General features: G+C 49.7%; 1 protein-coding gene across 3 annotated transcripts in view; it reads right to left on the bottom strand.

The window, feature by feature from the left end:
- The window catches only part of KY (kyphoscoliosis peptidase), a 49866-nt gene extending 25220 nt beyond the window's left edge, over positions 1 to 24646 (bottom strand). For 2 of the 3 annotated variants that reach the window (XM_027960210.3, XM_027960214.3), the window contains exons 1-6: positions 24451 to 24646; positions 21131 to 21193; positions 17374 to 17436; positions 6085 to 6159; positions 4070 to 4132; positions 573 to 655 (exon numbers count right to left, since the gene is read on the bottom strand). In XM_027960210.3, the coding sequence (XP_027816011.1) occupies positions 573 to 655; positions 4070 to 4132; positions 6085 to 6159; positions 17374 to 17436; positions 21131 to 21193; positions 24451 to 24586 (483 nt within the window). In that variant the 5' untranslated portion in view covers positions 24587 to 24646. Of the gene's footprint in view, positions 1 to 572; positions 656 to 4069; positions 4133 to 6084; positions 6160 to 17373; positions 17437 to 21130; positions 21194 to 21386; positions 21449 to 24450 lie in introns of those variants that run through there. The other variant, XM_042236797.2, reaches the window with a different exon arrangement.
- Positions 24647 to 24936: the final 290 nt, after the last annotated feature.

Below are 24936 nucleotides of genomic sequence, written 5' to 3'. Positions count from 1 at the left end.
GCTCCTTGGCTCCTCCAATCAGACTCTCTGTGGTGAGGTTCCTGCCTGACTCCCAGGACCCCGGGATGTCCTTAGTGCTTCAGCGCTTGTAGCTGCCCCACCCCCACCCCAGATGCGCCCAGGCCCAGAGGTGTGGAAGCTCAGCTGCCCACGTGCTCCAGGGGTGAGGACGGCTGGAGTCACGTGGGTGCTGGCATTCGTGGTCCTCTCCCATCCTTTCGCTCCCTCCGTGCATGGGCTGGGACTGACAGGGCTGGGCAACAGCAATGCCCAAATGGGTAGGTGAGGACAGACAGGGCTAATCAGAGGAGTCTATCAAGGGGATGGGACAAGGTGTATGGCCCAGGATGAGAGCATCAGGACTGTAAGTGGGGTGGGGGGAATGAAGTGGCCTGTGTCCTGGCCTTCTGTCCCCCATCCACACGCTGTGGAAAGGAACTCAGGACCACCCACCTGAGGGACTCAGGATATACTTACGAGGGTCGGGCAAAGGCTTTGCCACCCTGGGTTAGGACACTCCAAGCTGTCTTGAGGGTTGGGGGGCACACAGGCAGAGGGGCTGGCTCTCCTACCTGTGAGGCATAGGTGTCCAGCTTCTCAAACTGCCGCAGGTCCAGGGGCATGGACTTCAGGCTGGAGCGATCCCAGGGGTAGGCTGGAAACACAGGGGGGCTGGTCAGTGGCTGAGACTGGCCAGCAGGACAGCCTGGATCAGGCCTCCCTGTCTTTGTGAGGAGCCATGACTGCCTAACCTTCAGCATGACTCCTAGACTGAAACACTGCTCTCAAGAGCTAGATCTCCTAGAAGGGTTCCTCTTTGGAAACTGTCGCAACTCCTCTAGTCCTCTGGGAGATTCACAGGGACCCTAAGGAGACCCGGGAAGTCAGCAGTATAGAGACTGCACCTCAGTGAACTCAGCAGCCCCAGGCAGACTGCGATAGAATCCCTTCTCCCACCAGGTAGGTTTCTGCAGATTCTCTGCTAGCTTTTCCAGAAACAGTGCTCTGTGGGAAGGATCCAGGCAATGCTGCTGGCCCCTGATGCCCTGGCTATGGTGCCCCGGGTGGATGTGCTGCAGGGCACTCTGGGTGTTGGAGGAGGGCATGGTGGTTCTTGGCCACTTGGGCCTCCATGGGGTGAGGCGCATCTGGCACCCAGTCAGGCTTCTTCCCTTGCCTGTGATCAGCTGGAGACTGTATGCACCATGAGAAAGTTAAGAGTTCTGGCAACAGGTGCCTAAGGTAAGGTGGGGGGCCCCCAGGGGAGGCTGGGTCTCAGAATCCCTCACCTATGTCCAGCCTTTCTCAGAGGGAGCCCAGACACAGGACAGACTCAGGTAGCTACTGCAGAACCAACTGATCAATGGTCAGAGCAACCCAAGGATGGAGAGGCAGCAAACCCCTGCCCCAGCCCAGAGAAGAGCCTGGGCTTTGGCTGGGTCTTTCTTATTCAAGGCCCAGGCTGACCAAAGTCAGGCAACCTGGGTCGGAGGTCAGGAAGGGAGTGAGAGGAGGATGGAGCCAAAGGGGCACTGATTCCCCAACTCCACGGGGTCAACTCTCATTCTGCCATGCCATGGTGGAGGAGGGGTGAGTGAGGGGTGCTTTGGGGGCCACAGGACATGACAGCAAGCCTGGGAGGAGCAGAGGGATAGGGAAAGTGCCTGGTGGGACTACACACAGCCTGGAATGGCTGGCTGACGTCCCCCTCACTGGGAGTGGCTGAATCCAGTAGCCTGGCCTCAAGCATGTATCTGTGGGGTACCTTGGGGAGTGAATGAGATAGTGGATCACGCGGTAAGGTTAGAGGTGCTCTGCTCCCTGGAAGGGTGCAAAGAGGGGTCCTTTGCAGGCAAGCACAGAACAGGGATGTAATACCTCTGTGCCCAGTGTGGAGCTGTTCCTGTGTGTAACCCACACATCCTCTGAGGACAGCCCCCTCTATTTTTAGTTTAAGCAGAAGAATAATTTATTAAATGTTTTTAAGTAAGTACACAAGCTACAGGAGGAGCAGAGCAGCAAGCACGGAGGCTGCGCAGTTGGAACCAGGGCTGTAAGTCAGAGTGTAAAAGAGTTGGAGACAGTATTTTGGAGGCAGAGCTGCTGTTCCCTCCGAGATGGACGCAGTGGCTTCCTTGATGGGGACAAGGTGTCACCACCAGCTCTGGCTTAAGCTGCTCTGCAACCCTCCCAGGGCTGGCACTGCATGTGAGGCACTGCCAGCTGGTTAGGGAGCTGGCCATTGTCCAGCCACAGAGGAGATCCCAGGCTCCAGTCAAGTTCAGCATCAGGAGCAGGCCACATGGACCCTTCTGCATGTCCCCACTAATGCAGGCCCCTTCCTGTTAGGACCAAAGCCTTTTACTTCCTTCTCAAGCTCAGACTGGCTTTGGCCACCTCTGTCTGCTCCTTCAGTCCCTGCTGACCTGCTGCAGTAGTCCTCACATGGGGCAAGGTGGGGAGCCTCTGACACACCAGGATCTGAGGCTATTCCTGTCCTAAGAGAAGGCAGGGTGTGCGGTGGGTGGGCAGGCAGCGCACACTCTACTTGAGGCTGCAGCCTTGCTCAGCAACCCAGCGTCTTCTTCCTTCCTTTTCTGCTCCTCTACAAGGACCAAGGCCTTCCCTGGCTCCCCTCCTCTGATTGCCTCCAGCCTTCTGTCCTGCACAGTCTTACCCAGAGGCTCCCAGTGCCATCACGGCTCACCTGTCTCATGCCAGAGCTGGGATTTCTCCCCTCTGATCACTCAGATCACCTCAGAGCCATCCTGGGTGGTCCACCATGGGGCCCTCACCCAGCTGGGCTCTCAGAAGGGATGGGGATGCAGCGGCAGGCCCTGCTGAGCTCCCCCCTTCTCAGTGTCCTCTCCCCCCGTGGACTCTGGCTCCTGCACCTCTGACGAGGGCCATCACGGTGACCTGAGTGGATATGAAGTGACTTACACGTTTAACAAGCTTCAGCTCTGCAAATGAGGCCTCCCCTGCCCCCATTTCGAAGAAGGATGGCATTTCTAAAATGGGACTGAAAACCCTATTATTAGTTTTACCCTTTCTTGGTTTCATTTTACAATATCTGAACATTAAAAATACCCATAATGATTTATGCCTCATTAAATTTACTTTTTGAGCAGATTATGTAAGATTTGAATATGATTTTGCATAAATACATTTAAAATACCAGTGGCATTAACTAAATTATTCTAATTTTAAAGCAAAACAATAGGAAGAAATAACAAACTGTACTAAGCCTTAGATGCCATCTGGTCTACTGAGAGGGAAACTGAGGCCCAGGGAAGGTGTTGCTGCTATTGCTCTTGTGTCTGACTCTTTGTGACCCCATGGACTGAAGCGCACAAGGCTCCTCTGCCCTCCACCATCTCCCAGAGCTTGCTCAAATTCAAACGTCCACTGAGTCGGTAATGCCCTCCAACTGTCTCATCCTTGTTCACTTCCTTCTCCTCCTGCCCTCAATCTTTCCTTGCATCAGAGTCTTTTCCAGTATTGGAGCTTCAGCTTTAGTATCAGTCCTTCCAATAAATAATGACTGGTTTGATCTCTTCGTTGTCCAAGGGACTCTCAAGAGTCTTCTCCAACACCACAATTTGAAAGCATCAGTTCTTTGGTGCTCAGCCTTCTTTATGGGAAGGTGAGTAAGGAACAAAATTAAGATTTGAACACAGGCTGTCCATCACCCCTTCAGGATTTCTTCCCCTGTCTCACTCTGCTGATTCACATGCCTCCTGCCTTACAGACACTTGCTTTAAAACTTAATTCAATTCTGAATTCTGTTCTAATGTTTCCCATAATGGGCTGCCTTGTTATTGGTGGGGTTTGTGCTTTAGCTTTGGGATCACATCTGGTGTGTGAGCTTTTCACTTCTCCACCTGTGTCCATAGCAGACATCGTCAGTCAATCATGATACTCTTGTCTCCTGAGCCCCAAGATGGCCCCAGATACCCAGCTCTAAGGAGCTGGACTGCTCCAGGGAGCCATTTCCAACTGACTGCAGATTGCCTCATGAGGATAACCCAATCTCAGAAAACAACCCTAAGAAGGCTTTGCAACTTACCGTGGGTATCTTTCCCTCCAGGCTGCCGGGGTCTTGTATTTCCATTTTTATCAACTTGTAAACCTACAATATCCCAAAGGTCAGGAGTAGAGACACTTCAGAAGAAACAGAAAGGCAAGCACGGATGATTCTCTGTGTGGTGGTTCTGACCCCTCATCTTCACTCTCCATCTCACAGTATTCTTGCTCTCATCCCCACCCACCACCAAACTACTGCTAGGAATGCCCTGGGCTTTCTGGTGAGATATGGAGGACTGAGAGCCAATGGGGGATGACAAGAAAGAGTTCAGTCTGTGAGCAGAGAAAGAATTTTCTAGAACATCAAGGCTTGGGATTACTCAGCAGGCTGGCCTGGAGTCCCTGTTCCTGCCTCCACACCGAATGTTCCTGCCATCTTGGACCACAGCTGGAGATCCTGAGGGTGTCAGTCAATTCACACTGCCAGATGATCTCAGGAGAAGAACTGACCACGAGCAGACATGAAAGGGGAAAGAGGGGAAATATTCCTCAGGAAGGTTCAAGGGCAATCAAATCTATAAATGCAGGACGATTAAGGCAGTGTGTGTGTGTGTGTGTGTGTGTGTTAGTCGCTTAGTCATGTCTGACTCTTTGCGACCCTGCAGACTGTAGCCCACCAGGCTCCTCTGTCCATGGAATTCTCCAGGCAAGAATACTGGAGTAGGTAGTGATATATTCCCTCCTCCAGGGGATCTTCATGACCCAGGGATTGAACCCGGGTCCCCTGCATTACAGGCAGATTCTTTACCATCTGAGCCACCAGGGAAGCCCAGTAAGGCAGAATGGTCACTAATTGTCATTAGACTCCATAAACAACAGGAGATAATTTCTTGCTGATTTGAAACCAGGTCAGGAAGATGGGGGTCCCTGATGGAACCAGGAGGAGCTGGGGATAGGGGTGTCAAGGGAAGTTATTCTTTGCCCTTGAAGGTCATTGTTGGCTGTAAATAAAAAAATAGAAGGTTGCAAATGTACATAAGTCATTCTGAGAAACAGTGGGCCTTGTCTTTCTTATGTTCATATTTTGTTTCCATCCACATTCTTCGGTAGAGTGACAGGGGTTCAAAATAGTAGCCAGATTTTTTGTGTACTTACTATTGCCTGGCTTGTGCTTTACTGACTGTCTCACATAACCTCACAGCAATCCTTTGAGGGACTTTGAATCATTTTCCTCCTTTTGTACATGAGGAAACTGAGTACAAAAGAGAGGTTAAGCTACTTGCCTGAGGTCTCACAGCTGAGATCTGAACCCAGCTGGCCGACTCCCAGGGCCTGCCCTCCCGATCTCCTGGCTGCTGAGGCCTGTAGGACCAGGCAGCTGTAGGGGACCTGCCCTGCAGCTCCCCACCCCCAAGTGGACGTGCAGTGCCCCTCGGCCTGGGCTGTTCTGCAGCCTCTGTTCCTTGGCTGGAGTTTTCCCAGGCCCCTGTGTAGCCCCAAGATGGACAGATCCAGGGTAAGGACCATGAAGGGAGCAGAGGAGACGTTGCAGGCCTGGGTCTGGGTCTGTGTGCAGAGCACGGAAGGCAGCCAAGCATGGCGGCTAAGGGCATGGGCTTCATTTGGACCAGGGTTCTGACCTGCTTCCTAACTGGGAGACAGGCAGTTATCTCACATTTCTGAGCCTTTGCTGATCCAAAAAGTAGGGCTAATATTGGTGTATAACAAAGAGTTAAAAACCAATTGAGTGTGCAGTGCTTACGGACAGCGCATGCCACTTTTTAGGCAGTCAATACACGGCGTCTAAGAACAACAAAATTCTTGTGATGAAATCTGTGTTTAGCTAAATGCCTTGTGTGACCCAAGAACAGGGGTTATCGAGTGTGGAGAAGAGAGTGTCCCAGGACGAAGCTGCCATGGCTCTGCTAGTTCCCTGTGTGTAGGCCCAGGTCCCTCTTCCTTCTCCCAGAAGTTTCTCCGGGTTGGGCTCTGGCCCTTCCAGCTGCCCCAGCCCTCCGTGCCGCTCCTCCAAACACGACCAGCCCTGTATGCACATACGTTTAGCTAAGGAGAACTTCTTGAACAGCTGGGGCATGGCATCCCGAGGGTGGACCTCCACAGTCAGCTGTGTTCCTGCAGAGGAATAGGAAGTGATATTCTCAGCCAGACGCTGCCAGAGAAGGGTGCAATGTCTCATGACGGATGTTTGAACAACAGCACACAATTGGTTGTAGACCTTTCTTTTGAATATGCAGATAATTTTGTTTACAAAACCCCAAAGCAAGAAATAAGCAGACAGTTTTCAAGTCTGGGCAAGATGGAGTAAACAACTTCCACCGTGTCTCTCGCACTCAATGCACTGGAAAGAATGAATAGACCGACTATTTGAGGACACTTCAAAGCAAATGATAGAAGGCAAACTGGGGAAGAAGATTAGAATTTAAAGCATCATCAAATTGGCAGAGTTGACCATTCCCTTCCCCTGTGGCATTACCTAGACTGGACTCAAAGGCAGACCCAAATGCACAAGGGCACAGTGGATGCAGAGAAAAAGTGCTCCAAGAGAAGCTCTTTCTTTTGGCTTGCAGAGTGAGAAAGGAGGACTCTGAGAGTCATAGTGGAGGAAACCCTCTTGTTTTTCCCCTTTTTTCTTTCATCTCCTGACTCAGCCCCCAGGGAAATTCTGCTGGTATCAGTGCAGCCGTGAGTTTGGTGGCCCAGCAGACACCTAAGTCTTTGTAAGGGAGGTGGTTACCAGTGAAGCTATGATTCCCAGGAGTGTAGGGGAAAATACTCATTGATTTCTTTCCCTCTCTCTGTTCTCCACTGGTTGTTTCCAGATGCAGACACAGAGATGCACCCAGAAGAGTAGGAAAGCTAAAGTCCCAAGATTTGGGGCTGGAGGACTGGCAAGTGGGTTGTAAAGAGGAGGGAATCAAGAGAGCAATTCCATAAAGTTATGGATGAACTCCTGAGGTCACCTCTACATGAATGGATCTCATTCACACTGTGCATGCGCTCGTCCTAAACATTATACCACAGTCTTTGTGAGCTAAACTACGGTATAAAACAATGCCTCGATTGGCCGCTGCGCGGTGCGTGTGCGGGGCAGATCTGGCAAAGGCTAAAATCCTGTTACTCAGTATAGAGGGACCCTGGAAAATATCAACTTAAAAAGGAACAGAAAATAAACAGATGCTAACCCGACGGTGACACAGATTTTGGAATTATCAGCCAGAGATTTTAAAACAGCCATGATAACCATGTTCTAAAAAGTGAGGTAGATAGTCTTGAAATAAATGAAAAGATACAAAGTACTAGCAAAACTTGGGAGATAAAAAGAAGAAACAAAAATTTTAGAACTGAAAAATACAATTATTTAAAAAATACCTGCATATACTCAGTAGCAAAATAGAGATGACCCAAAAAAAAAAAAAAAAAAAGAGTCAGTGAACTTGAAGAGAGAGCAATAGAATTACTCAACAAGAACAACAGAGAGAAACAGTGAACAGAACCTGTGGGATGGTGCCTGAAGATTTAACACTCATGTTACTGAGACCCCAGAAATAGAGAAGAAATAGTGTGATGCAGAAAAATATTTGAAGAAATAATGACAGAATAATCAACGCAACCAAGAGCTGGTTCATTGAAAAAATCAGTAAAATTGATAAACCTCTAACTAGAGTGGCCAAATAAACAAAGACACAAATCAGGAATCAAGATACCAATACAGGTGAGATGAGGGTTATCACCATAGATCCCATGTATACTAAAAGAATAATAAGGAATAGTATAAATAACTCTATACAGGTAATTTCTGCAACTGAAATGGACCATTTCCTTGCAAGCTATAAACTACCAAAACTCACTGAAGGAGTTATAACCTGAAATTTCCCATATGTATTTTTAAAACTAAGCTTGTTGTTCAAAATTTTTCAAAAACAAACAAACAAAAACCAAACCAAAACCAGGTCCAGAAGGTTTCACTGGCAAATTCTAAAAAAACTGTCAGGTGTTTTAAAATTCAATTCTGCACAAGATCCTTCAGAAAATAGAAAAGCAGCAAATACTTCATATGTATTTTATGAGGCCATCATCAATCTGATTCCCAAACCAGACAAAAACAGTATAAGAAAAGAATACTATAGAGCATATCCCTTGTAAACATAAACATAAAAATTCTCAAAAAATATTAGAAAATTAAATCCAGCAGTATAGTGAAAGAATAATGTACCATTTGGGGAATGCAAGGTTAGCTCAATATTTGAAAAATCAGTGATTGTAATTCATCATATTAGCAGGCTAAAGAAGACCCACATGATCATATCAATTGATACAGAAAAAGCATTTGACAAAATTTAACATCCACTCAACAAACCTCTCAAGAAACTAGGAACAGAAGGAAGCTTCTTAATCGTGAAAAGGGCACCTTCCAAAAACCTAGAGCTAACTGCATATTTAATGGTGAAAAGTGGAAATCTTTCCCCCCAGGGATTTGGAACAAGGCATGGTTGGCCACTCTCACTGTTCCTAATGAACACTGTACTGAAGTTCTGCCCGGTGAAATAATAGAAATAAAAGAGAAAGAAAGAAAAGTCATATAGATTACAAAGAAAGAAGTGAAACTCTCCTATTCACAGACATGTCTGTCTACATGGAAAAATCCCAAGTAATCTATACAAGAATTTCCTAGAACTAAAAAGTAAGTTTAAGAATGGTCACAGGATACACGGTCAGCACCTCAAAATCAATTATATTTATGTTGACAATAAATGATTAGAAATTGAATTTTAAAATTACTATCTCCCAAGGCTCCAAAAAATGAAATAGTTAAGTGTAAATCTTAATAAAAAAGCAGGAATTTTATGCTGAAAACTAAAAAATATCAAACCAATTAGAGCAGACTTAAATTCATTGGAAAAGACCTTGGTGCTGGGAAAGATTGAAGGTAGGAGGAGAAGGGGATGTCAGAGGATGAGATGGTTGGATGGCATCACCGATCTGATGGACATGAGTTTGAGCAAGCTCCAGGAGTCGGTGATGGACAGGGAAGCCTGGCATGCTGCAGTCCATGGGGTCGCAAAGAGTCAGGCCTTATTGAGGGACTGAACCTACTGACTAAATACACAGGAAAATATGTTATGTTCATGAACTGGAAGACTCAGTATTGTCAAGCTGGCTGCTGCTGCTACTGCTAAGTCACTTCAGTCGTGTCCGACTCTGTGTGACCCCACAGACGGCAGCCCACCAGGCTCCACCGTCCCTGGGATTCTCCTGGCAAGAACACTGGAGTGAGTTGCCATTTCCTTCAAGTTGGCAAATCTTGCTAAATTCATCTATAGATTTCATGCGATTTCAATTAAACTCCTTGGAGGAATTTTGTAGATTGTAAATAGAGGCCAGATGATTCTCAAATTTAGGTAGAAAGATATTGCAACTAGAAAAATCAAGTTAATTTTGAGAAAAAGGAGAACACCAATGGATTTTAAGATGTTCTATAAAGCTACAGTAATCACACAGTGTGATATTGACAAAGTGATAGATATATAGCTCAATGGAACATAATAGAATTAAGAAATAGACCCACACAAATACGGCAAATTGATTTTTTACAAAAGTGCGAAGACAATCCAATTAGAAAATGGGTAAAATAATGGATATCTCACCAAATAAGAAATTAAGGATGTTCAACATGATTAACCATTAGGAAAATGCAAACTGAAAGCAGAATGAGATACTACATCTATTAGAAGAGCAATAATAAAAAATAATGATAATGCTATATGCTGATGAGGTTGCAGAGAAACTAGATCCCTCCCAGGTGCTGGTGAGACTGTAAAATGATGCAGCCATTCTGGAAAATAGTTTAGCAGTTTCTTAAAAAACAAAACAGGTACTTAACATATGACTCAACAAGTATACTTTTGTGCTTTTATCCCAGAGAAATGAAACTCTTTACATTCACACAAAAACATGTACACAAATGCTTATAGAAGCTCTATTCATAATTATCCCAAACTGAAAACCTCTAAATGTCCTTCAGTGGGTGAATGGATAAACACCTTTCGGTACAGCCATATCAAGCGATACTTCTCAACAACACTCTTAGGAGTGATGGGAGGATGTGAATCTATACAGAGTCTGTACCAGGGAATTTTGGGGGTGACAGAACTGCTTTGTATTCTGATTGTGGTTGGTGATGTCATGAATCTGAGCATAAGTTAAAACACATAGAACTGCACATCAGAAAATCCAATACTTTATGCTAATTTAAATTAAAATAAAAATTTAAAAACACCAGTCAAACGCAAAAGTAAAAGTAGAATTAAAACAGAACTTATGTGATACAGAATGATGTAAAATAGGTGACAAGGCAAAGCAGGATAATAATAAACATGTTTTTGTATCCTGCTTCTTCACTTGTCTTTACATTACATGTTGCTGAATATAGTCACAAGTCATTTGAAATGGCTGCATAGTACTCTATTCTACAGATGGTTTATAAGCATAAGAAGAAATTTCTTTTTGTTGGATATTTAAGATTTCCCAAATGTTCTGCTATTTAAACAATGATGTGATGAACATTCTGATGTTGTCTAGTTGCTAAGTTGTGTCTGATTCTTCTGTGACTCCACGGACTGTAGCCCACCAGGCTCCTCTGTCCAGGGGATTATCTCAGCAAGAATACTGGAGTGGGTTGCCATTTCCTCCTCCAGGGGATCTTCCTGACCCAGGAAATGAACCTGCATCTCCTGTGTTGGCAGGCAGATTCTTTACCACGGAGCCACCAGGGAAACGCAAACATTCTGACACACTGCTTTACACACTCTCCAAATCGGTTTCTTCAAATAAACTCTTAAACATGTATTGAAGGGTATGGAGGTTTTTAAGGCTTTTGTTAGATATTGGCAAAATCTCCTGAATGATTTTATGATTCTCTCAACAGTGTAAGAGAGTGTCTACTTTGCTCATCCTTTCTGTGTTTGGTGGCAAAATTGGTTATAATACTTTGTATTTCCTTCCAAAAAGAGGTCATTTATTTCTTCTCACATTTGGGCTGGCCTGATGATGTGGTCTGGCCAGTTAGCATGAAATGATGCTGTGCAGGCTTGGAACCTATGCCAAGTGACTCTGCTGCTTCCACTTCCATTCTTGGGATTCCAGCCACAGCTGCCGTGTAACTGCGCCTAACCTAGCCTGCGGAGGGCAAGAGACCACAGGGAGCAGAGCAGAGCCATCTCAGGTGAGGCCACCCCAGACCAGCTGATCTTCAGCCAGCCCTCCCACTGACCACACACAGTGGTGAGGCTAGCCAAGACCTGCAAGCAGCCATGTGTGGCTTAGACAAGAACACCTAGACAACCCGTAAACTTGAGAGCTGTTAAATGTTTTAAGGAACTGAATTTTGGGGTGGTTTGTATTGCAAAAATTTGACACTTGATTGTCATTAATCCTTTAAGTTTTTAAAAAAATGAATAGTGACATCTCACTGTTTTTGTGTATTTATTAAATTTTCAGTATAGTATTTTTCATATATTTGCCATTTTAAACTTACTTTGTGAATCGCTTATTTTCCTACTGATGTGGTATTTTTTTCCTTATTGATTTCATAAGAGCTCCATTTAGAATCTTTTGCCTGCTAAATGTGTTTTCACAGAATAACAATACTGACTTTCTTGTGTAGCTCATAACCTTGCTCTGCATGTTAAGGATAGTAATTCTTAAACAAGTTTAAAAGATACAAAGTGGCCTCCAAGGGATTACTTTGAAGGGGTTAACATTCATTTTGACTGTAGTTTCTAGCACATTCACTGGCAGAGAAAATCAACCTGTGACTTGACAATTAAGATGTTAAGTGTTTCAGAGTTCAAAGGGTCATTCAGCTGTGGTCAGAGGATATGCTACCATCGCCATGGCAGCAAATTACAGCTGTGCGTCTTCCCACAATGCCCCGGGGCATGGGTCTACTCACCACTGCCTTTCCACTTTCTCCCCCTGAACACTCAGAGTTGGTCTTCAAAGTGGGTGCCAAGCTATACTTGCCCACTAGATGTTTTGTAACAAAAAGGATTTGAGAAAAATGTCCACTTCCTCCCCTTTTGTAGGTCGCATCACACAACGATCTGAGAAGTCTACTTGACCCAGCATTATTTCATCAAACAGAATTTGGAAAATGCTGGGCTGCAACAGTCTCTAGAAGTACAGAGAAGCTGCAAAGCTGACCTGACTATCGGTTTGAAAGTGAAAATACTCAGTTGTGTTTGACTCTTTGCGACCCCATGGACTATACAGTCCATGGAATTCTCCAGGCCAGAATTCTGGAGTGAGTAGCTGTTCCCTTCTCCAGGGGAATCTTCCAAACCCAGGGATTGAACTCAAATCTCCCACATTGCAGGAGGATTCTTTACCAGCTGAGCCACCAGGGAAGCCCAAGAATACTGGAATGGGTAGCCTATCCTTTCTCCAGGGGATCTTCCCGACCCAGGAATATGAACTGGGTTCTGCATTGTAGGTGGATTCTTTACCAGCTGAACTACCAGGGCTCAACAACAAACCTCTTTCCCAAACTTCTCCTAATGTCCAGGTACTTCCAACCACCTCTATCCAGCCATGTCGCTCTGTCAGAGAATGAGTGAGCTGAAAATCGAAACTCTATAAGCCCTTTCCGAGGTGGGTGCTGAGGTGGTCTCCCACTGGGCACTCGCCTGGCTGGAAGCTCACCAGTCAGTCACCCCTTCACTCATCAGTCACCCTTTCTCACCTCTCCCTTCCTGCACTGCCTCACCTCTCCCTGGCCCCCCATCCTGGGATCTGACATTTTCCTGAGGCCCCCTCCTGGCTCTGCCCCAAGTGGTGCTGTTAATCGTCACTCCCTTGAAGAGAATAGCAAAGCTCCCGGCCTCCCTGATGGGTGTTATTCTCGCTCTCATGCATAGGTGTGCAAGGGCACTTCTGGGAGGCTTCTCTGCTCCAAACGGTCCTGGACCTGGGCACACTATCCCCAGTGAGCAGGGTTGCAGTACCACCCCGTGCTTCCTAAAGGTGTGAAGTGCTAACAGTTTGCCAACTACAACATTCCTTACCAAATAAAACTCTTAATTTAAAGAAACATTAATTTTCCAATGATAAAAAGTGAAATATCATTTGGACAAACTTTAAAGTGAGATCCAGGCCCTAGGTACAGTCAGATACCATGACGCTAATCTTAGTCACAAGTATACCCAAAGGAGGCCTTCCTGGGATTTCGGATCAGCTGCCCCAGACTTTCTCATGTTACCGCTTCCCAGTTCCACCAGCTATCACCCAAACAGCATTTTGTGAAGCTGAAACTTTGGCTGTCTTAGTAAAAGCATATTAGTGGTTATTTTCTGCTACACCTGAGAAGTGGTTGCCAGACCCTGTTCCCACCCCCAGAGAAGTGGCGACGCAGCAGGCAGGCCTAAGCATGTCCACGACCTGCCCACCTGACAGCTTCTCTCCAGGTCTCTGTGGGTTTGAATCAGGCTTTGTCTGAAGACCTAATTTGCTCTGAACACCTAATACAGAGATGGCAAACAGATTTTGTGTTGTTCATTAACTCTGACTGATTGGAAGTGGCTGCCTGGAGCGCTTATCAATTAGCAAAGACGGTCAGGTGTGTGTGTGTGTGTATGAATGTGAGTGTGTGTATGCATACATGCGTGGGTGTATTCTTGTGTGTGTGCTGGGGGGTGGGTGGTATGGCATTCATGTCAGATATTTGTCATCATTGACTTAAGATGCTCCTAACTCTCTTCATAACCAGGTGTCACATTTACAACCTGGATTCTGTGCCTTCAAATTTTTCCTGCAGTAGATGAGTCAGAAAATCACAGCTAAAGTATTTCTAAAAAAGCCCAACTCTTAAACAGCCCTGGGCTGGGTGTTGAGAGGTTTCTGCCCAGAGTGTGGTAGTCAGCATTAGTGCAGGAAGTGTAAGCTCTGACACCCTGGGAACAGCAAGCTGACTGATGACGGGGACAGTCCAGCTCTGCAGATCCCACACCAGGTACAGTCTGACACAGGGTGGAAGCCCTGAGCAGCAGCTCTAGTTGTGGGGTGACTGCGAGTGTGCCAGAGCTCAGGGCCAAGGCCAGCGGGCACTAGCCAGAAGGTGTGATCAAGGCTGTCTCCTGCAGCCTGACTGACCCTGGCTTCCATGGGGCTCTTGAAAACCCAGGGCCACTCATGATTCTTTCTGCAGAATGGCGCTCAACAGGGAGGTCCCAGGTCTGGAAACACGGCAGTTGGAACCTAGTGCAGGTCTGATCAAAGAAGGCACAGACAGTCTGCCTGGAGATGAGGGTAGGTGACCTGGAAGGAGGCCTCAACAGAAATCTGATTTGTCAAGAATAACTTTTGGGGCCTGAGGTCACTGGGGCTCCTATAATCACTCCCCTCTCATTCAACGCATAGGCCTGTCACAGATGAATCTTGCAAAGACCTCTTCCGCGTGAAGATCCAAGATTCCCATGATCATTCTGTCACCTGTTGCATAAAGTTACCACCCCCTCTGCTGGGAGCTCTTCCCCTGGGGCCGCGTGACCTGCTCCTTCATCACCTCCCTTACTCAAATGTCACCTCAGGGATGCCTTTCTCAACCACTCTATTTTAAATTGTTCCCTGTGGTAGCTGCATGATGGCCCTTAAAGATATCCATGTCCTAATTCGGGAACCTGTGAATGTTACCTTCTACGGCAAAGGGGACTCTGCAGATGCGGTTCAGTTCAGGATCTCGTGATAGAAAGGTGATCCTGATTATCTGGGTGGGCCCAATGCCATCATCAGGATTATTATAAAACAGAGCGGGATAGAACTACTTTACAGAGAGAATGCAATGTGATGATGGAAGCAGAGACTGGCGTGATGCAGCCACAAGTCCACAAGTGCCAGCAGCTTCTAGAAGCCAGCAGAGTCAAGGAAAAGATTATCACCCAGAACCTCCAAAAGGAACCTGATGCTGACCAAGAGACTGATTGGCCCAGTGAGACTGGTATGGGATTTGTAGTCTCAGAACTGTTGAAGAGAATATTGTAGTTGCTAAGTCATGACCGACTCTTTGTGACTCCCATGGACTGTAGCCTGCCAGGTTCCTCTGTCTGTGGGATTTCCCAGGCAAGAATACTGGAATGGATTGCCATTTCCTTCTCCAGGGGATCTTCCAGAACCAGGAATTGAACCCAGGTCTCCTGCATTACATGTGGATTCTTTACCACTGAGCCACCTGAGAAGCCCACTGAAGACAATAAGTACATTTGTGTTAAACCACTGAGTTTGAGATTATGTGTCACAGCAGCCACCAGAAATGAATACTCAGCTGCATGACTTCCCCTCCATGCCCCTTCCTGCTTTATTTTCTCCTCCAGCCTTATCTGACACCTTGCATTTTTCTAGTCAGGTTCATCAGTTTCCTTCACCAGGTGTCAGCTTAACAGGGAGGGAACCTTGTCTGTTGTGTTCTCTGATGGATCCCAAGTGCTATCATCCAGAGCTGCTTTTTGTGAAATGAATGAATCAGCATGCGTGGGCACTCTGCCTCAGCCCCAGAGCAGGGCAGCCTCTCCCTCGCTGTGGTCCAGGCTTCCATAAGACCTGGAGGGTTCATTCCATCCCGATCTTCAGTGGACCTTGTCCAAGGCCACCTCTGGAAGCCTTAGGTCCAGGGAGGAGGCATGTGAGTGGCCCACAAGAGCCAGGGTATGATGTACAGGTAAGGTCCTGGTAACTGGAAGGCCCCATTTCACTAGTCCTATCCTACAGGTCTGGCAGGAGCACCCTGGCTGGGGGCCACAGCATCCTCAGCCTCAGCTTCCTCCTCTGTAGACAGGGATAATATCACGACCCAACCAGGGGGTATGGCCAGAACCAAGCAAGATAAACAGTTGCTAATTCACACTCAGTGCTGCAGTCCATCAGGTGGCAAAGAGTCGGACACGACTGAACTGAATCCACACTCACTTTAGTGAGGTGCCACTCACTCTCGTTTGGGGTGAGCTGCTTGCTGCCAGTCCATTGCAGAGACGTGGGGGGCCCAGGCTTGTCTTTGTAGTGCTCAGAGGGGTAACAGGTTGAAGCGGGCCCACTGAGTGACCTTGGGTTTGTCCTGGAGCCATCGTCCCAGGAATCCTGCCCTAAATGGATACTGACCCAGACTGCAAGAAGAACTAGCCACTTCCTGCTGGGGACTCGAGCTGACAGGCCTTTCTTCACTATCTGCCAACATCTTTCCTTGGGGATATTGAGTTAGCTGGTGTTACAGAGCAATTCCCCGAGAACCTCTGAGTCCTCCAGGGCTTCCTCCTCACCGCCTTCTGGACATAACCCTACAAGTTAGGACATGAGCGCTGAGGGCACCAGCGGTGACATCTTAGGCCCAAGTCTATGAGAGCTCTCAGGCACCAGGCCCTTCAATCGAGAGCAGAAAGCCACAGCTGCAGGGAGGGGAGGTGAGTGAGTGGGGAAGTGGACATTGGGTGGGGCTCTAACCTGGCCTCTCCTCCAGCTGTAGCTGTGAGCCACCCTGCCTCCACCCTGAAGTGCTCTCAGATCTAGTCCCTTGCAGAGTCAGCAGCGGACGCCCTCGCCTGCCCTCCCTTCTGGGAGGATCTGTCCAGCAAAGTGAGCATTCCTAAGGAAGGGCCCTCTCAATCCCCACTGCTGAGTTAAACTTGTCCCAGGGTGGAGGGCCCTGTCCAGGCAGGCTCCGTCTCTGGGGGAGAGGCCAGGGAACTGCCGTGACTCGGAAGGAGGGAGGGCCAGGCGGGGGGAGCCGGGTCCCAGGGTGGCTGTAGAAGCTGTGCTGTGAGAGGAGAGACAGCTGAGGTCTTGACAGTGGTTGGCGTGGTAGGGGGGGCGGGGATGGTGCTGGGAACAGACTACTCCAGCTCTGACTCTTACTGGCCATGCAATCTTGGACAGAAGACCACCTTTCTAACCCTTGGTTTACTCATCTGTAAAATGAGGACGATAAGAGTACCAATCAAATATGACTGTTGTGAGGCATAACTCACGTGAGAATGACCGTGTACGTGGTCTGGCAGGGTGCCTGGCGTGAGGTTAGCACTCAGAGAAAGTGATGACAACCAGGGTGATGATGATGACAGCAGCGGCTTCTGTGGCCCAAGGACTTTATTGCTCTATCCCAGGCACAGCCAGCCTCTCACTGTTTCCCATGGGATGTGGGGGAGGGAAGGGTGCTCCAGCATCTCCAGGGCAGAGAGGGCCCTGCTCTCCACAGTCTGAGCTCTGACCCCACTCTCTCTGGCCAGGACAGCAGATCTGGGCACACAGGAGCTGGGAGAGAGGGGACAGGTAGTGGCAGAACCTTACCTTGGTTGTCGTAGGAAGTGATGACCTGGGTCTGCTGGGCATGCTGCTTCTCCACCAGGTTTCCTGTTGAAGGAAGACAAGAGGGGCCTGCAGTGACCATGGGGCCCAGAGTAGGATGGAATTTTCCCTGGGCAGAGCAGAGAGTTGCCAGGCTGGGTATCAACACGTGTGAATCAGTAGAATCTTACATCTGAACACAGAGGCAAGTGCCTAGGAGCCCGCATACACACAGCCTCTCACTCTCAGTGGGGGCTAGCAGAGGTTAGTTTCTCTTCCAAAAGCTGGGCCTGCCTCCCATGGGCTAAGTGACCACCGCTCCTGACTTTGGTGCAGCCAGGCCAGTTTCCATAGCATAGCGTGAGGCCTCCTTGATCTCCACACCTTTCTACGGAGCAGCCTGGAAGGCTCTTATCTCAATCATGGGCCCATGGCTTTGACTGGTTAACTTTTTGCCAAAGACCCCATGGCCAGGTGAGACCCCGGGCTTGAACCCAAGTCTCCTAAGTCTGAACTCAGCCTCCTACCTCTCTCTGAGAGGAATGGAGAGTACCCTGCTCCTACTCTAGCCTCAGAGTTGGGGTGCTTGCAGTTTGGTTCAGGTTCACCAACATTTGCAGGGCACCTGCCATGCACTGGCGATATTCGTGTCCCTGGGACACAGAGCCATGCTCAGAGCCTAGTGGAGTCAGGCTGCTATGGAGACATGCCCACCTCCTGCCATAGACCATGGCAGGGTGCCCACTGCCCCTCCCGTGGGAAGCACCGCCTCCCCTCCATCTCTGCTGCACATGTATGGCTGCTGTGGTGGTCTGGTCTTGCCCTTGAACCTCTGCTTCAGAGGGGCAGGGATGAGACTAGGGAAGGGCCACTACCACCCCGACCTGCCATCTTCTCCCCTGGCCTCCTGCTGAGCTGCAAACAGGCTGTTGGGCCTGTCCCTGGAAGTGACCACTGGCACAGGTGCAAGCATGCCTCTGGAGCACTGGCCCGATTTGGCTCTGTTCATATGTCATCGCTTGTATACCTAACCAGAGCTGCCACTCAGCATTTCCATGCTGTGGGCCAGGCAGAAGCCGGTCATGGTGGGTGGGTGACTCACTGAGCTGGACTGGATTGCTATTCTCCTTGCGGGGGTGGGGTCTTGCCCGGGGAAGCCCACCCACTCTAGGCTTCTCTGTAGCAGGCCCAACCAACCAGGTCAGTTAGCCCCATGAAGGCTGAGGTTGGTCAGTTGGGCAAGGGTCAGGACCACTGCGTGTGCCAACTCAGGGTGAAGCAGTATGTGCTCGGCTGGAGCTCCAGGCCAGACCCAGGCGAAGACAAAGAGGCCACCTCCTGTGGGCACTGCTGGCTGTAATCTCCGCTCGGCTGGAGGGTGGAGGAAACAGGATCTGGGAAGGGAATCCTCAAGAAGGATGATTGGCTGGCATTAGCTGCTGTAAGTGTATTTATAGTCATGGCTGCGCAACTGGTTTCCCTGTGGCTGTGGGGCATTAGTCCCTGTGCTGCTAGGCAGACTTCAGCCAGGACCAAGGAAAGCAGCCAATCACAGCAGGGGAAGCCCGTTGCTGGGCAAGCTGAAGGCTCAGCCCAAACACCTGCTGCTCGGAAAAGTTTGGAGCACTTGGGCTCCCCCCACCCTGCCAGCACCTCAGCCAGAGGAGTGCATGGGTAGCAAGAGGGGGGACCAACAGCATGTTCATCCACACTTGTGCACCCTCTACCAAGTACAAGCCAGCAGCTGCTTCCTTCTCAGGTGAAAGCTGTCCAGTTTCCAAGGCTGGGCACCATGCTGGTCACCAGGGCTGGGTGACCTGGGCACCAGCAAGGCAAGTATGTATCCAGGACCTCACCATCAGAAAACACAGAAAGAAGCTGTAGTTTTAACTTCTGCTTGCATTCAAGCATGTCACTTGAAAAAATAAATAAAATTTTACTTGAAGTTAATTTTAAATTACATATGTTGGCGGAGTGGTGGAATCCTCTTTCCCAAGTTCAAGGCCTCTATGCAGTCTCTCTCCAGTCCTCATTTACCTAAAACTCTTAGGTGATTTTGCAAGAACTACTTAAAGCATTCTCTTTCTTAGCACCTAGTACCCACTTCACATCTTTAAGAAGAGTCTTGTAATAGTTACCATATCTTTTTGTGTTTTGTTATGTTTTTCCACTAATCTTCCCCCAAACCAGGAACCCTGAAAGATGGTAAAAAGGGGATGAATTCAGTATACTTCAATCCTCTCCTAATGTAATAACATGCCCAAGAAGCCATAAGATGAATTTCCAACAACTCAGGTGAAGCAGGAGCTGTAACAAAGACGTGGTGTCCTTTTCCTCCTACATGACCCGCTTGCCCTTCATGCATCTGCACACTGGCAGGGCACGCCTGCTTGCATGGGCTGCTATGTGCTTCTGAGGCTGTCAGGTCTCTTGGAGGTCTGATTCTTTTTGTAATTCTTATGAACCCACAGCACAGTTTTGCTAACTTAGCTGTCCGTTTAGGTAGAGCCAGAACTGGTGTGTCTCCCATCTGATGGTCCCACCCCAAGGATAAGGAAGACATCCCATGCATGCATGCCCGTCAGCCAGGACTCTGAGGATGGTCCCTGGTTGGGGGAGGGTGTCTTGAGGATGAGTTATCTGCATGCATAGCCCAGGGGACACAGGCAAGCTCTCCACCTCTAGGGTGCTGAGACTTGGCTGGGGTGAATGGCATTATGATGTAGTCATTCTAACGTGGCCCCAGGAGGGCAGGCGTTCCTGACTATTCCATTCACAGGTTCATCTCCAACAACTGGAACACTTCCCAGAACCAAGCAATCACTGTACACCTTTACTGAGGGAATGAATGAATGAATTCACTTTTAGAAGTTCGTCCTCTCCTTCTGTTACTGTCAGAAGGATGGCAGAACATAGGTGCTCAGTCTTGTTCATTTGGGGTCTTATTTCTCCATTTGTAGAGGGTCATGGGGGATGGGTCCTTCCCACTGGCATTTGATGAGTCAGTCATCTGATCGTGGGGCTCAGATAGCTGGGGTCTGACTAAGTCCCCTACTGGGGCTCTGGAAGTGGAGGTCTTATTCTTGCTAGAATTCTCACATGCCCCCAGTGCAGTTCCGTAGTATTTGTCCATGGAGGCTGGGCTTACGAATCCAGAAGGGCCAGAATAAGGCCCAGTGGAATGGTCCATGCATGGCACTGCCAGAGAAATCCTGGGCTTGCAGGGTGACTGACGCCTGGCACCATACAGAAGTGGCTTTGGAAGCTGGGATTTCTCTCAGATCTTATTGTATTCTGGGTTCCAGGCCAGGAGCCAAAGAACCCTGGACTGGCATCTTTCCAGGCCTTGAGTAACACCACCCAAGGCAGGCCACTATCTTCCCTGTTTAGAAATATTTTTAAAAGATGGATGCCCTGCATAACCTGGGAAGCCCCTCCCCTGGGGACACACCCAAATCCACTATCCCAAACGATGCCAAGGTTTTCTTTATAGCTCAGCCAGTGAACAAGTGGGTGCTCAAGTTGATAGCATTGCCCCCTCAACAGCCTCCAGGAAACTGGGGGACCTGATGCTAAGGGGAATCTTCCAGGGTCATGGTGGCCCCAGAGGCCTGGCTGAGTCACACAAGCAGCCACTGTCTGAGTGGTTAGACATCTAGGCCAGTCATCAAACAAGTGAAACCCAACATTCATAGACATTTTTCAATGTGTTGAATTCAAGAGATTGGAAAGAAAATAAAATGAAGATGAGAGAATTTACCACATAGATCATTTCCTTCTAGTTTCTGCCATCTCCGGATTCCGTTCCCGACGCCTTGAAGTCCTGTGAAGTGACAAAGACCAGCATGAGGCCCTCTGTGGAAGGAAACTCAGACCAAGTGCACCAATTGGGAATGGATCTGAGCTAAAGGTGGAATGTGGCTCTTTAGGGATCTGAGAGAGGCTGCCCACAAATGAGAAGAGCTCAGAGGAATGAATGCAACCCTCTACATTTAAAACATTAAAGAAAACATTACCATGGTAGTTTTCAGGGGTGGTGGTTGGTTATCAGGATCATTCAGGGAGAATTTTCACAATGGAGATGCCTCTTTGTCACACCCACATTTCCACTGCATAAGTATGGAAGCATTATTGTCAAGACACCTGCTAGATTCTTCATCTGCTAGAAGACATTCATTTTGCCTGCCTATTTCTGTGTGTGGTGAACCTTCTTCCACTTTGAGAGTCCTAAGGTAGGGTGGGGAGTAGGCAAAGATGGAAAGTGATAGATCTTTATGGGAACTGAGAGTGACGGTTGCCTGCTCTCCCAGCCACTTGCAGCTAGAGCAAGGACCCTGAGTGGCCGAGGCGTCCGCTGAGATGTATCTGTGTCTCACTCTGTCTCGGGACCTGGTGAGGCAACAGGGAAGGGAATGGAAGTGGTTCTCTCTCTCTGTTTCTGGCGGCGGCTGGAAGTGGTGGCCACAAGGTCAAGTTCCTGGCACAGAACTGTCATATATTCTGGCAGTGCAAGCAGCTGCAATAAAATCAAGTTGCTGGCATGGAAGGAGCATCGAGGGCTCCTTGGTGGCAGCGGAGGCCTCCTCACCAGGCCAGTCCTGCTCTGCAGCCTATGGCCACGTTCCTGGAAGCTCAGCCTCCAATATGAATCTCCAGCCCTTTCCACCACTCTGAGTGTCCCCAATCCTTTCTTGACACCCTCCTCTTCTACAGAGCCCTCCATAGTCAGCATCTGGGACCTACCACTCAACCCTCACTGACACCCAGGGAGTGGAAAGCACATGTCCCATTGACTCTGGGGAGAAATCCTGAGGTATTGAAGCTTTTTCAGACCTGGTGCAGGCAGCTTTAGGCTACCTCCTGTATGGAGACTATGCAACAGGAGTTGAGGGCTTTCAGGAGTGTTTCAGAGAAGCATGGCTCTAAGGAAATGGCTCGGAAAATGCTAGGGCCCTGCAGAAAAGGAAGAGGCATCTCTGCTACCTTGCAGCCCAATATCTGGTGCACACACTCCATGCCTCCTTGTCCCTCTTAATCTTTTCTGCCACAAGGACACTGCAGAAAGCCACCTGCTCACACCCTCAGTCGGTCCTCTGCCCATGAAAGTAACCAAGCTTCGCTCTCCTGACAGAGAGCACAGACCCTCCTTTGTAGAGCCGGGAGGATTCCCTGCCTGGCAGGCCCTGGAGCGGAGCAGACCAGAGGACATGACACACTTGGAAGAGGGGGAGGGGTGTGTTTTGGATTTTTGTGCACCAGCAGGAGGCCTTGGAACAAGCTGGTCTTGTTCAGCATTTCTCCTCCTTGGCTTGTCCCGAGGAGCGGGCCCATGTGCTGGCTTAGCTAGGGGTCTCCTGACATCACTACTGTCCAGCGGGCCTTGGAGACCATGTGCTCTCCCTCTGCTCCAGCTCATAACTGTCTGATTGTCAATAAATGACACGGTCTCTCTGCTTCTATAATGTTTGGAAGAAACTTCCATCAGGAAAATATTTGGAGCAACATATCAGCAGAGAAGACTCAGGAAACAGGGGTCTTCTTTCTCTGAGTCGTGATCATGAGTGTGAAGTGCATTGGTCTGGCGTCACATAGGGTTTGTGCCCGGTGTTGGACGCTTCACTGAGCAGTCCGCATCGCTGGTGTCTCAGGGCCTTCTCTATGTTCTCCACCCTCTTTCTAGTGTCAGAACCTTTTGGGGAAATGTGATCAGAGCACGAGAGGGAGGTGGGGACTCATGGGCTGACCTGGAGCTGTGCCTTGTGGGGGGCCTCTGGCCCTCTGGACCACAGTCCATGCAGTAGTGGGCAGCCACATTTCTGTCAAGGAAGGCCAGGCGGCCTCTGTCAATTTCCTCAGTACAAACACCCTAGGCAGGCCGTGTCCCCTTCTCCCAGGGGCAGCTCTGAGAACACCAGAACCAACGAACCCAAACAACTGCTAGGCCTCAAATCCCTCTGGAGACTGGGTGCCCGTTGACATTCTCGGCTCTCCACCATCTCTTTTCTCTCCCCTGCCTGCCTCCCCTGGACATCACCAGGAGCTAAGGGGCAGCTGCAGCCTGCATGGCCTGGGGTGGGGGTGGGGGGCAGAGCCATCCACGGCCCCGTTGCTACCGCAGGGTGGGTGGAAGGCACGTATTCAATGTGCACAGGGACTGTGGGGACAGAAGAGTTGGGGACAGACTTCGAGGAACACTGGAGCTGGAAAGGAGACGGGAGGCAGAAGTTTTACCTTGAGGGCTGTGAAACTTCACTTCCAAAGAGCTAGGGCACAGTCCGCCTAGGGCACCGCACTCCAGGCTCCTCAAGAGCTCCTGAGGGCTTCCTCAGAGACAGGGACTGGGGGCTCCCAGATGTCTGAGGGGCCGATTTAACCTCTAATAATATCCTTTTCCACTCTTCTCACATTGTTTCCTGTTCTCTGGAGAGTACAGGGGCCAGGGTCCTGCTTTCCACAACCACTCTGGGAACAGTCGCTTTATTTTACCAGGATCTCCTTCCCTGGAAAGTCTACAGGACAATTAGAATCATAGCTAAGCCAAAGTGGGGAGAGCAGCCACCCCAGCTTGTGTGCCTTTCACACCTTGCAAGCCTTCTACTGTTGGAAGCTGGGAGAGGGCTCAAGAAGTGAGGCCATGATTTGCGCAAGGACACCAAGGGAGGGCCCCATCTCAAAGTTTCTGACTCAGTACACGAATTCCCCGGGGTCCCCTGTGCCCTGCAATGTGGCCCGTGGGGAGCAGGCCTCGGGCACGCAGGATTCAGGCCTGAGGCTCTGGTCCTTTTCCTCCAGGGCATCTTCCAACCTGATCTGCACCCTTCAAAGAGTGACCAAGAGGAAACTGGCTCCCGGGGTGACGGAAGCACCGCAGGCATGCACGGGGAGTCAACCCGGGGCAATCACGGGGCTACGCGTTGCCACAGGACGCCAGAGCCGCAGCGCTGAGGCGCAGCCAGCTTTGGGGAGCAGTTCGGCCTCGCTGACCTCGTCCCGGGGGCGCCTGGGGCGCCCCCCGGCGGGCAGGCCCTGGGGCGAGGAGGTCGAGGGACCGGGGGCCGGGGCGGCCCGAGCGCGGTTTACCTCCTCTGCGCTGCGGCGGCGCGCCCGGGTCCGCCGGCCGGTCAGAGTGCGCGCCCTGAGCGGCGCGCCGCTTCTCCGAGTGCACGATCAGCAGCATGTCGATGGACACAGCGTTGCTGTCCTTCTTCAGCTCCATGGTGCCCCCCGCTCCGGCCGGTGCGCGGCGGCCGCTCGCGAGCCTGCCTGCGCTGCAAATGGCCCGTGCGCGCCGCTGCCCTGCGCGGGAGACCGCGAGGGCGCGGGAGAGGGCGCTCCCCGCCGCCCGGCCGCGGCGCTGCGTTTCGCTGACTCTGCCAAACTCGCCATTAGGGCCCGCCCGGGAGGGCGCTACCCTTATGAAGCGGCTCTAAGTCACCTTTGAAAGGAAATCCCTGGCCGTCCGCGCTCCGGAGCCTCCCTCCCCGCGCCCCTTGCCTCCCGGCCACTGCCTCATCCCGCAATCCCCGGGGCCTCCCCGAGATAGTCCGCAGAAGACCTCAGAAAGCC

Source organism: Ovis aries, chromosome 1, assembly GCF_016772045.2.
Source record: "Ovis aries strain OAR_USU_Benz2616 breed Rambouillet chromosome 1, ARS-UI_Ramb_v3.0, whole genome shotgun sequence".
Taxonomy (NCBI): domain Eukaryota; kingdom Metazoa; phylum Chordata; class Mammalia; order Artiodactyla; family Bovidae; genus Ovis; species Ovis aries.
This window is presented reverse-complemented; position numbering and strand designations above follow the sequence as displayed.